An 11,743-nucleotide genomic window follows, 5' to 3' on the forward strand; every position below is an offset into this window, starting at 1 on the left:
TGCTTTTCCAGGGAGTGGGATGGAGTTTGCAGAGCCTGTGACTGCAGCTTCTCAAGACTGAACACAGAGGCTGGACGGCTGCGGGAGTGCAGTGGGGCCCAGGGGCCTATCTGAGCCATGCTTGCTTCGGGTGAGATGCAGGCAAGGAGGCCCTGAGCTTGGGGGGAGTGAGTGAGGGGCTGGAGGAGGGGAGAGCTGGGGAGCTGCCGGGGGTGGGGGGGGGACTTTAGATGGGCAGGCCTCATGGGGAGGGAGTGTCAGGCTATCCTACAGGCAACAGAAAGCCTGTGTCCCATTTTAAGCAGGAAGGGACACCTTTCTTCTAGATTGTTATTTTATTTTTAACTAGACTTTTGGTCTTGAGGTCATGGTAGGTTTCCATGCAGTTGTGTAAATTGATAGAGTGCCCAGGCATCTTTTCTCCCCCTCCCCACCTTTTTTTTTGGCTGTGCCTGGTCTTAGTTGCAGATGCAGAGTCTTGCCTCATCCTTGCAGTGTTGGGATCTTTTCTCACGGTGACCTGTGAACTCTTGGTTGCGGAATGCAGGACCTTGTTTTTAGTTGAGGCACATGGAATCTTTAGTTGCGGCATGTGGGATCTGGTTCCCTGACCAGGGATGGAACCCAGCCCCCTGCACTGGGAGTGCAGAGTCTCAGCCACTGGACCACAGGGGAGATTCTGAGCCCTGGTACCTTGTCCGGTTTCCCCAGTGGGCATATGTCGTTCCGTTTCCCCGGTGGGCACACGTCGTACGTTTGTCCCTCAGCATCACAACCCAGATGATACCATGGATGCAGTCAGCGTGCAGGACGTTTCCAGGACTGCAGGGTCTGCCCTCTGGCCCGTTGATGGCCACTTGGTGCTGAATCCTGAACAGTGGGACACGTCATCACACGATGCCTTGAGACACTGGATCCTGTTGACTCCTGTCTCGTGGCTTTCTCTGACACCCCTCTGGCAAGGGACAGGGTGCAGCCTCAGGATGCTGAGGCAGGTGGGCGTCCAGGCTCCTTACTCTGCCACCCCAACCAGTGCCCCAGGAGGGGCTGTGACCACCATACAGGCTCAGGATTCTGACTCCCCAGGTGGCCTCCACAGTGCTTTGGGGTCAGGAGAGCAGGTGTCCCCGGCTGGGAGAAAAGTCCAGGCTCCCTCCGTGGCCTCCTCTGACACGGCCAGGTGAGGGGGCATCTTGTCCTCCCTGGCGCTGTCTGGGGTGGCTAGGCTGGGGCTGTATCTCTTCGTGGTATTTGGCTGGAGTGTTTACTGTCTAAAAGTTTCCCATGTTGCAAGGCTGTCCCTCTCCCGATTTCTCAGTTAGAGTGGGGGTGCAAGGAGTTTATTGGGACTTTTTTGGTCTGCCTGTTAGCCTTTCTGGGCTGCCCCTTGTCCAGCATCAGGTCCAGGACAGTGAGGCAGAAGGAGAATCCAGGGCACCCACCTCCATGTGGCTCCTCAGGTCCCGAGGCCCCAGCGCCTCGGCCCTCCCCTTCTCTCCCCTTTAGAGTCTTGTCTCCTTTAGAGTCAGTCTTGTCCCGAACACTCTGCCTGGTGTTGAGTGGAAATGGCAACCCACTCTGGTGTTTCGTCGTACTTCACACAGGAATGGGACAAGGCACACCTGCTCCATCTCCCTGTGAGTGGGAGTTGCTCAACAAGACTGTGATGCAGTGTGACTTACATGGAGCGCCGTGGGCCCATCTCCATGGACATGAGCCCCTGGCTACCTGATGAAGTGGCCCAGCAGGATCCCTTATTCCTGAAGGATTCATTTTGATTTACATTCGGGCTGGCAGGGCATAGGGCTTCCCAGGTGGGCTAGTGGTAAAGAACCTGCCTGCCAACGAAAGAGACATAAGAGATGTGGATTTGATTCCTGGTCAGGAAGATCCCTGGAGAGGGAAATGGCAACCCACTCTGGTGTCCTTGCCTGGAGAATCCCATGGGCAGAGGAGCCTGGTGGACTACAGTCCATGGGGTTGCAAAAAGTCAGACACACACTAAAGTGAGTTAGCACATATGCATAATACTGGTGGAGCGGGTGGGGCAGGAGCTGTCAGCCTGCAGTCTGTTCCTGGTGGCCGCTGTGGATGGGCAGGGCTGGCCTGGGCCCTGGGGATGGCTCCCCAGCCTTCTCAGGCCTGTCAGCTGACCGCCTCCCCGCCTCTGGCCCCAGAACGTCCTCTGGGACCAGCTGCTCCGATCGGGGTGGGGCTCCTGCTCTTCCTGCCGCCAGATTCATCATCAGAAAGCAGAAGCAGATTCCAGCATTTGGACACCATCCTCCCTGACCTCTGGGGTCAGCTGGTCACTTCCTGTTACCTAACCTCACTCTACACTAGATTTCATTAACAAACAGGCTGTGTGGTGGATTGCTGAGCACCTGGCTGTTATGGCCTCTCTGCTCTCCCCAGGTCTAGGCTACAGGGTGGGGAGGGGTTGAGAGAGGAAGGAGTGTGTGTGTACATGTGTGTGTCTATGTATGTGTGTATGTGTGTGTGAGGGAGTGAGGTTAGCAGAAGGCAGGTGTGGCTGTGAGCATCTGCAGAGCCTCAGTTTCCTCATCTGTAAAGTGGAGCAATGATTCCACCTTTGGAGGAAATCTGGGAGAACTGAGTTTCTATCGTTGAAAGGACTCAGCCTACTACCTTCAGTTCAGTTCAGTTCAGTCGCTCAGTCGTGTCCGACTCAGCGACTCCATGGACTGCAGCCTACCAGGCTCCTCTATCCATGGGATTTTCCAGGCAAGAGTACAGGAGTGGGGTGCCACTGCCTTCTCTGCCAGGCTTCTCTGTCCATCACCAATTCCTGGAGCTTGCTCAAACTCATGTCCATTGAATCGGTGATGCCATCCATGGGATGGCAGCCTACCTTAGGAGCAAGTAAATGCCTGTGACCATCTCATCAGAGTAACAAACTAGCTGAAACAGGGCTCTATCTGTGGTGCATGGTCTTCACGCCCTCAGGTCCTGCCTCTGTAGGAACCTCTCAGATTCTTATTTGACAAGAGGAGGGGTCAGGCCCCCTGGACGGGGAGGGGGCTGAGAGACCAGGCAGGGGGCAAACAGTGGGGAAACGCTGGCACAGTGAGGTGAGGTGAGCCCAGCTGGCATTTATTGAGCACCAGCTGCATGCCAGGCTCTCGCAATAACCCAGCAGGGGGGAGATCATTATCTTTAGCTTTACTGTCAGGAAGCTGAGCTGCAGGGAGGGGAGTGACCAGGCTGGCAAGCTGGGCAGGGTTGGCATTTGAACCAAGGCCTGGGTGCTGCCAGGGCCTTCCAGCTGGTCCGGTCCATCTGGGGGTGGCCTTGGCCACCAGATGACCAGTGGAGGTCCAGATGCAGAGGCTGAGCCTGCAGGGGGCCCGGCTCCAGTCTGGCTGGCTGGCTGTCCAGCTGTGAGCTGCTGCCTTTCACCTCGGAGGGGTCTGGGGGGCCAGGCCCGGCTGAGTGGAGACTGTGGCAGGGTGTCTGCTCCTCAGGGCCAGCTGGCTGCATCCTCAGCATCCTGGCCGACTGCCTGGATGCTCCAGACCTGGTGGGCGGCTAGGAGTCCAAATGGGGGATTTCAGGGGAGGGGCCTGGAGCTGGGCATGGGCTCGGGTTCGGGGAAATGGGTGCGTGATGGCGCAGGTTCCTTGGTTGCTGGTGGCCCCCGCTAGCCAGTGTAAACCTCAGGGGGCCTTTGAGCATCACCACTGTCACCTCCTGTCCCCACAGTAGTCAGTCAGTGCCCTGGCCTGGACGTCCTGCCCATGAAGGTCCCCTTCCTGTCCGTCGTGCTGGGACTGTGGCTTCTCTACCCCTTCCTGACCCCTAGGTGGGCCACCCCAAGTCTCTGTGAGGAGGTCACGTGACTCTGAATCTCTGCTTCCTTGCCCGCAAAGTGGGGCTGTGAGTGTTAAGAAGTGGCTCCGGTGTCCGCGGCCCCTTGCCCTCTCCCACCCCACCAGATTGGCTGCTGAGCCCCACTTCTGACTGACCACACCACTGCCCAGAAGTTTCCAGGTGCTCCACAAAATCTCCACTCTTGTCCTCATGCCCTTTGTTTCAGGGGACAGAGCCCAGTGTGCTCAGCCTGACCGCCAGGGCCTTTCCGGTGGGCTGCCCAGCTGCTGACACACAGCAGGGACCATCTGTGTCTGTTGTCCAAAAGAAGTAAGAACAGATGGGATTCTAATTGGAAATGGACTCAGCCCAAAACAGACCCCTGGGTGCCTAGCATCAACAACAGCTCTGCCCACGCCACCCTGCGGCTGAAGCGTCTAGTTTTAAATCATCAACTATTTATTTATCTATGACTGGACAATTAGGATGCTTTAATCTCCCCTTTTAATTAGGAAAAAAAGTTTGTTTTTGGTGACATGGTAGACCATTAACCTCAAAACTCCAGAGCAAGTCAGACATGCCTGGAACTGCCCTTCATTGTTTGTGGCTGAAGTTGGCAAAGATCAGCGTGTGAGTTGACCTCTATGCAGGTGAAGACCCCCACCAGGTGGGCGGTGGTGTCAGGGCAGGAGCCCCTGGCACAGCACTGCCTGCTCTAGCAAAACTTGGTGGCACTCTGGACACAGTCCCTAGGGGACAGGTCTCAGGCCTGGTTTAGCTGCCAGGTCTCCTGTAGTCTCTCTGCGTGGGTTCAGGGACACAGATCTCGTCACATGCCTCCTGCTTCAACTCCTTTAGGTTCCCACCGTCACGTCATTAAAGTCTAAAAGCTGCCCCATGTCCTCCCCAGGTCTGTGCTCTGCGGACCGCACTCTCCAGCACTGCCCCAGCCTGGCCTTGACACAGGCTGCTCCCTGTGACTGCAATGCCCACCCCACCCAGCGCCTTTCACAGAGAGGGGTTAACGTCCACCCATCCCACAGGACTGAGCCTCGGCAGCTGCAGGTCTGGCTGCGGGGCTTCCCCAGTCCCACAGTCTCCTAGGTTTCGGTGTCTGTGCTCAGGGTGGAGGCCTGTCCTGGGTTTGAACACAGCCTTTGAGCTCCCCCGGGTAAGGACCCCATCTGTCTCTTGTAGCCCTGGCAGCAGACTCCATGATTGGTACAGAAGAGGCACTTCCTAAAGATTTGAGAACAAAGAGGGGAAAGGACAGACGGGGAAGCTCTCTGAGGGTGTCTGAGCCAGCCTGGATCTGGGCTGGGGGGTGGTTGCTGAGGCTCTCTGTCTGTGTAAACCCTCCAGCATGGGTTGTGGGGAGGCGGCGACAGGCCAGCACAGACCTGGGGTTAGGGGGCCGAGGCCACCCTCTGGACCCTCACTGCATGGCCATCCTGCTCGCCCAGCCTTGGGTTCCCTGTTTAAACACCAGGCCCTCTGTGCTGTGGGGACCAGGGGAGGCAGCTCTTGGTGACACGGTGTGACCCTAAATTGCTAAGCAGGTGTGGGATGATTGTTCTGCTCTGTCGTCCTATGGCAGGGCGGGGGTCGCCTTGATGGGAGGGGACTGGTAGCCCTGGGGGGTGGGGGTGGGTACTCAGCACATCCTGCTGTCCCTCTGGGCTTGGGAGGGTCCCAGCCACGAAGGTAGCTGAGTCTGGGCTCACCCACTGGACAGTACCCAGAGGCCGCTGGCTAGACAGTGGCCTCCTGGGCCAGAGAGGGCCCTGGGGACAGGACTGAGGGCTAGGCTGCAGAGGGTCCTGCACGCCCTGCTCCTGGCCTCTCCTCCACCTCTCACTCCCTGTGAGAAATGTCCTCCCACCCCCACCCCTTTGCTGGCCCAGACTCCCCAGGAATGCAGATCCGAGTGCCCTGCCTTTGCTTGGTGCCCCTAAAGACTTGGATTCAATCCCTGGGTTGAGAAGATCTCTTAGAGGAGGGCACAACAACCCACTCCAGTATTCTTGCCTGGAGAATCCCATGGACAGAGGAGCCTGGTGGGCTACAGTCCAGAGGGTCACAAACAGACACGACTGAGTGACTAACACACAGAGGAGCCTGGCGGCCCGCTACAGCCATAGGGAGCACTAGGTGGAGGTCGGAGGTGGAGGAGGGAGGGCTGCTCAGGGAGGTTCAGGCCCTCAGGTGCAGCCCAGGAACTTTGGATTCCAATCTAATGGAGCTGTGGCAGGTATTTCAGCAGCCAGGGGTCAGCTGTGCTCAGGGGTCTGGGCTGGCTGTGTACTGCAGGGTGAGTGGGAGGGGCCCAGTCAATAGGCAGCTAGAGGGTCCAGGGATAACTCAGTGGGAGAGGAAGACACCACGGGACAAAGAGCCAATGTCAGAGCAGCCCAGGGGGCTGAGGAAGGCATAGCTGGGACGACCCTAGGGGAGGGATGACCCTGGGGGAGGCACTACCGCGGGGGAGGGTCTTGTAGGCCAAATGTTGTGGGTAGCATCATGGGCCCCAGCAGATGCCCAGCACCACGACCATCCACAGGAGGAAGGAGACCATCTGGGGCTCTGGGTCAGCGCCCGCCACATGCTTTCCCAGTTCCCACACTTCTGTCTTCTGTACCCCCTGCCCGTGGCCTTGGAAGAAACCCGCTGGGCCAGCAGGGGCAGTGCCAGCCTAGTTCTGTGTCTGCCACGCACCCATATGGTTTCGCTCTCCCTCCACCCTCCCCCGCCCTGTCCTTATCTTTCCCTCGTCTCCATGGCGACTCACCACCTCGCTCGCCTGCATCCCAGCCTCTGCCAGGGATTCTGGGCTCAGCTCGTCTCATCCCTCCCTCCTCCGGAGCCCTGGTTCCCGCAGTCCTGTCTCCTCCCCCTGGGGTGAGTCCAGAGGCAGCCTCCTCTTTCCCGACTGTCACATCCATTTCCCAGCCCTGCCCAGTCGTCTCCTCCGGGGAGACCACCCTCCCCCTCACCAGCCTCCACCTGCCACAGCCCCACCAGCGCTTCCAGAAGAAGAGCCATCCTCAGCACCGGCAAGGTCTCTCGGGCCTGTTCTCTGCTCTGGGACTCTTGCCCCCGCCAGCCTCCCATGCCGAGGTCCGCCTTGTCAGTCATTTCCTTTTGTCACCGGCTTGGCAAACAGGCAAGGTCTTGGTCCTGAGATTTGGGGAGGAAGTGTGTGGGGGGTTGCTGGGAAGGGGCCCCCTTGGGGAGATGGGTCTCCAGAGAGGGGATGGGGGCACCTAAAACCCAGGATGAAGATAGAACTCTGGATTCTCTTCTAAATAACATTTTTTGGGTTTTCTCTCCCCAATTTTCTCCAAGGAGAGAAAACGGAGCTTCATGGGGAACAGCAGCAACAGTTGGTAAGTGGAGGGCCTGGCAGCGGGTGGGGGCCATGTGGGTGGGCTGGCTGGGAGCACGGAGGCCTGTCCCAGGGGAGGCAACACGAGGCTGGCCCTGGTGGGCTGTGGAGGGAAGGACGGGAAATCAGGTGGGTGCCTCAGGAAGTCGGTGCCAGCTCAGCGCTGGAATCTTCTGAGAGCCATCTGCCCCGCTGCGGGAGCCCCCTTATGTCCACAGGCCCAGCGTGTTGAAGCCACTGCAGGGAGGGGGTAGGGGTAGGTGACCCCTGGAGGGACCTCTCCCCTCGAAGCAGGAGGCCGTGGGGGTGGATTTCCTTGGCATCTGTGCCAGACGCGGGCACCATCTTGTCTGCCCGCCCCTGCCTCCCTTCCTGGAGGGTTAGAAACAGGCCAGACCCGGGCGGGAACTTACCGCGACGGCTCCATCCAGGGTTCCTCGTTTCGGGGGCCCCTCTCACCACTGTCTGGGGTCCCCGCACCCCTCCCCCCCACCGCCGCCCCCAGGTCCCATACGCCGTTCCCCAAGCTGGAGCTGGGTCTGGGGTCCCGGCCCACGGCGCCCCGCGAGCCGCCCGCCTGCTCCATCTGCCTGGAGAGGCCGCGTGAGCCCATCTCGCTGGACTGTGGCCACGACTTCTGCCCGCGGTGCTTCAGCACCCACCGCGTGCCTGGCTGCGGGCCGCCCTGCTGCCCCGAGTGCCGCAAGACCTGCAAGCGGAGGAAGGGCCTGCGGGGCCTGGGGGAGAGGATGAGGCTCCTGCCGCAGAGGCCGCTGCCCGCCGCCGCGCTGCAGGTGCCGGCCTGGACCTGGAAGGAGGGGGCGGGGCGGAGGAGGGGGCGGGGCCATGGAGGTGAGCATGCCGGCCTGGGCCGGGGCGACGGAGGGGGCAGGGCGACGGAGGGGCGTGGCTATGGGGCGGGGCGACGGAGGCAGCGGGGCTCGGGGTAGACACGCTCCAGCCTGGTGCTCAGGGAACCTCGTCTCTGCACCCAGGATACCTGCGCTGTGCGGGCTGAGCCGCTGCTGCTTGTGCGGATCAACGCCTCGGGGGGCCTCATCCTGCGAATGGGCGCCATCAACCGCTGCCTGAAGCACCCGCTGGCCAGGGACACCCCCGTCTGCCTCCTCGCCGTCCTGGGGGGGCCACACTCAGGGAAGACCTTCCTCCTCAACCACCTGCTCCAGGGCCTGCCTGGCCTGGTGAGCGCGGGGCCGGGTGGGGACTGGGGGACAGGACCAGGGTCCCAGCCGGGCTTGGCGAAGGGAGCAGGGCCGGATGGTCCAAAGCTGATCTGCTTCTCTGTTCCTTAGGCGTCCGGCGAGGGCAGCTGGCCGAGGGGCGCGGGCTCCGGGCAGGGATTCCGGTGGGGAGCCAACGGCCTCTCTAGGGGCATCTGGATGTGGAGCCACCCCTTCCTGCTGGGGAAGGAGGGGAGGAAGGTGAGGGGTGAAGGGACGGAGGAGTCAAGGCCGATTCGGGTAGTGCGGGGACTGGGGAGCAGAGGTGATGGGCAGGAAAGCTTTGGGGGCCAGGATGAGAATGCGGGGTGGGAAGGGGCAGGGTCGGGGAGGCGCCTGGCAGGCTGACCCACAGCTGGCACTCCACGCAGGTGGCCGTGTTCCTGGTGGACACGGGGGACGTCATGAGCCCGGAGCTGAGCAGGGAAACAAGGACCCGGCTGTGCGCCCTCACCTCCATGCTGAGCTCCTACCAGGTGAGGCCCTGCTAGCTCCTCAAGGCCCTCTCCACCTTCCCAGGGCCATCTTAGCCCAGCCTGGTCCCACCAAGGAAGGTCACCTTGGCCCCAGAGCAGGTTCTGGAGGCACCCCTGCGAGGGGGTGACCTTAGGGAAGGTGGGAATACGGTTTGTCCTAAAGTTCGGTTGAAGGTTCCTGGGGCAGCTGAAGGTCTGTGGACCATTCTTGGGCCTGCCCTCCACCCCACCAAGGTCAGGCCAGTCCTGCCCCACTGCAGGGTGCAAAGGGTTCCCCTCCCCGGCTGATCCCTCCCACATCCTGAGCCCCACAGTCCACCTGAGGATCCTTCCTTGCCCGGGTCCTCCCAGCGTCTCCTTGTCATCACAGCCCCTCCCGCACCTTGTTCTCCTTGGTTGCAGATCCTCACGGCCTCTCAGGAGCTGAAGGACACAGACCTGGAGCACCTGGAGGTGAGGGGATGGCTGGCCTGGGGCTGCTCTCTGTCCCTGTGTTGACTGTGAGGCAGGGGACTGGGCAGCTGGAATCGAGTGCTGCCGGGCTCTGCCCCAGGATTTTGTGACCTGGAGCAGGGCTGTGGGCTGGGGGCTGAGGAGAGGCCAGAGGGTCCTGGGCTGGGAGTTGGGAGGGTGTCCTCCAGGGGCTGGGAGGCGCATCTTTGGAGTGGTCCAGTCGTGACCTCTGTGCCCCGTCCCCAGACGTTTGTCCACGTGGCTGAGGTGATGGGCAGACACTATGGCATGGTGCCAATCCAGGTGAGAGCCCGTCTCTGGACTTGGAACCCAGACCCTGATGCCCCAGCTGTTGCTGTCAGCACCCCTTCTCTTCCAGCACCTGGATCTCTTAGTTCGTGACTCCTCCCACCCCAGCAAGGCTTGGCAGGGTCACGTGGGCGATGTCATCCAGGTGAGGGAGGGGACGGAGGGCCGGGAAGATGGGGCAGGCATGGGGAGCTAGCTCAGAGTGCTCCCCCTCCTTTAGAAATCGTCCGGCAAGTACCCCAAGGTCCAGGGGCTGCTCCAAGGGAGGAGAGCCCGCTGCTACCTCCTGCCGGCTCCTGGACGGCGGTGGGCAAGCCGAGGCCATGGAAGCTCAGGCGGTGAGTGTCCCTGGAGCAGGGACTCCCTGACCTGCCTTCTTCCGGGCACCCGGCCTGATACCCTCTCTCCTCCTAAAGCCGGTCCTGCTCCGGGCTCCTCTGCATGAGGGATCTCTTCCTCAGACACAGATGACGATGCCGGCCGCCTGCGCGCCTACGTGGCTGACGTGCTGAGTGCAGCCCCCCAGCATGCCAAGAGCCGCTGCCCAGGCTACTGGAGCGAGGGGCGCCCCGCAGCCCGGGGGGATCGACGCCTGCTCACGGGGCAGCAGCTGGCTCAGGAGGTCAAGGTGTGAAAGCCCCCTGGAGCCCCGGGCACCTGGTGCCCCTGCACCCCCTGACTCCCCACTGCTGTCTCTACAGAACCTCTCGGGCTGGATGGGCAGGACAGGGCCCAGCTGCGCCTCCCCGGACGAGGTACGGGGCCGAGGGGAGGACGTGGGAGTGGGGGAGGTGGGCCGGACTCCTCTGGGTGAAACCAAGCAACCAGCAGGGGACAGGGGCAAAGGAGGGAGGCAGCTGGGTTTTCCCCCTGGACAGATGGCCGCCCAGCTGCATGACCTGCGGACGGTGGAAGCTGCCAAGAAGGAGTTTGAGGAGTACGTGCGGCAGCAGGTGAGCCTGGCCTGCTGGGAGCCTGGGCGTCCTGCAGGAGAGGAGCCAGGCATTGTGTAGGAGGAGCCCAGGCGAGGGTCTGGTGGGAGGCACTTGGCTCCGGGTCAGGCCCCTTCTTCCTCCTCCATCACAGGACGCAGCCACCAAGCGCATATTCTCTGCGCTCCGGGTACTGCCGGACACCATGCGGAACCTCCTGTCAGCCCAGAAGGACACGCTGCTGGCCCGGCACGGGGCAACCTTGCTGTGCACTGGGAGGGAGCAGACTTTAGAGGCCCTGGAGGCCGAGCTGCAGGCCGAGGCCAAGGCCTTCATGGACTCCTACACCGTGCGCTTCTGTGGCCACCTGGCTGCCGTTGGCGGTGCAGTGGGCGCGGGGCTCATGGGCCTGGCAGGGGGCGTGGTGGGCGCAGGCATGGCCGCAGCGGCGCTGGCCGCAGAGGCCGGGATGGTGGCTGCGGGAGCCGCGGTGGGGGCCACGGGGGCGGCCGTGGTCGGGGGAGGTGTGGGTGCCGGGCTGGCGGCCACGGTGGGCTGCATGGAGAAGGAGGAAGACGAGAGGGTGCAGGAGGGGGACCGGGAGCCCCTGCTGCAGGAGGAGTGACCCCCCGCCTGGATGCTCCAGGGCTGGATGCTGGGGGGAGGGGAGGATGTGGGAGAGGGCTGGGGGTGCTGATCCGAGGGCCCCCGTGTACCACACTATCCTGGGTGAACGGCCCATCTGGGTGGTGACAGAATCGCAGTCACCAAGAAAGCGAGAGGGCCTAGGGCCTGAACAAAGCCTTGGGCTGTTTCTGTCCCAGACAGTCCCAGACCTGCCTCTCTTCCTAGATGAACAGGCCCAGGGTCTCCCACCAAGAGCATGACCCACCCTCTCCACACTGGCTTCTTTCCTGGGACTGCAGCAGGGCTGGGCGGGCGCCATTCTGAAGCCTCCCCTTCAGAGACGGAAGCAGCCCCAGGATGAGGGCTCCTGGTGATCAGGATCAAGAGCCCCGAAGAGGGGCTGAGAATGGGACGGGTGCCCCCACCCCAGGTGGCACACAGTGGCCTAACCCCAGAGCGGAGACTCCTCCCAAAGTTACCCCAGCAGGA

The 11,743-nt window shown here is 61.7% G+C and overlaps 1 protein-coding gene across 1 annotated transcript; it reads left to right on the top strand.

The window, feature by feature from the left end:
• On the top strand, window positions 1-11,252 carry RNF112 (ring finger protein 112). Its single transcript, XM_055580034.1, has 15 exons — window positions 1-130; window positions 6,844-6,994; window positions 7,177-7,217; window positions 7,722-8,010; window positions 8,212-8,418; window positions 8,530-8,658; window positions 8,829-8,933; window positions 9,336-9,386; window positions 9,633-9,689; window positions 9,766-9,840; window positions 9,916-10,033; window positions 10,157-10,323; window positions 10,397-10,450; window positions 10,574-10,648; window positions 10,782-11,252. The coding sequence occupies exons 2-15, from the start codon at window positions 6,941-6,943 to the stop codon at window positions 11,250-11,252; spliced, it is 1,893 nt and encodes a 630-aa protein (XP_055436009.1). The 5' UTR covers window positions 1-130; window positions 6,844-6,940.
• Window positions 11,253-11,743: the final 491 nt, after the last annotated feature.

Source organism: Bubalus kerabau, chromosome 4 (assembly GCF_029407905.1).
Source record: "Bubalus kerabau isolate K-KA32 ecotype Philippines breed swamp buffalo chromosome 4, PCC_UOA_SB_1v2, whole genome shotgun sequence".
NCBI lineage: Eukaryota > Metazoa > Chordata > Mammalia > Artiodactyla > Bovidae > Bubalus > Bubalus kerabau.

Bases quoted from the DNA above. Each gene is read 5' to 3' on its own strand.
- RNF112 (XM_055580034.1), top strand. From the start codon at position 6,941: ATGCCGAGGTCCGCCTTGTCAGTCATTTCCTTTTGTCACCGGCTTGGC. The intron at 8,659-8,828 runs GTGAGGGGTGAA...CACTCCACGCAG, and splicing joins TGGGGAAGGAGGGGAGGAAG to GTGGCCGTGTTCCTGGTGGA. The intron at 10,034-10,156 runs GTGAGTGTCCCT...TCTCTTCCTCAG, and splicing joins AGGCCATGGAAGCTCAGGCG to ACACAGATGACGATGCCGGC.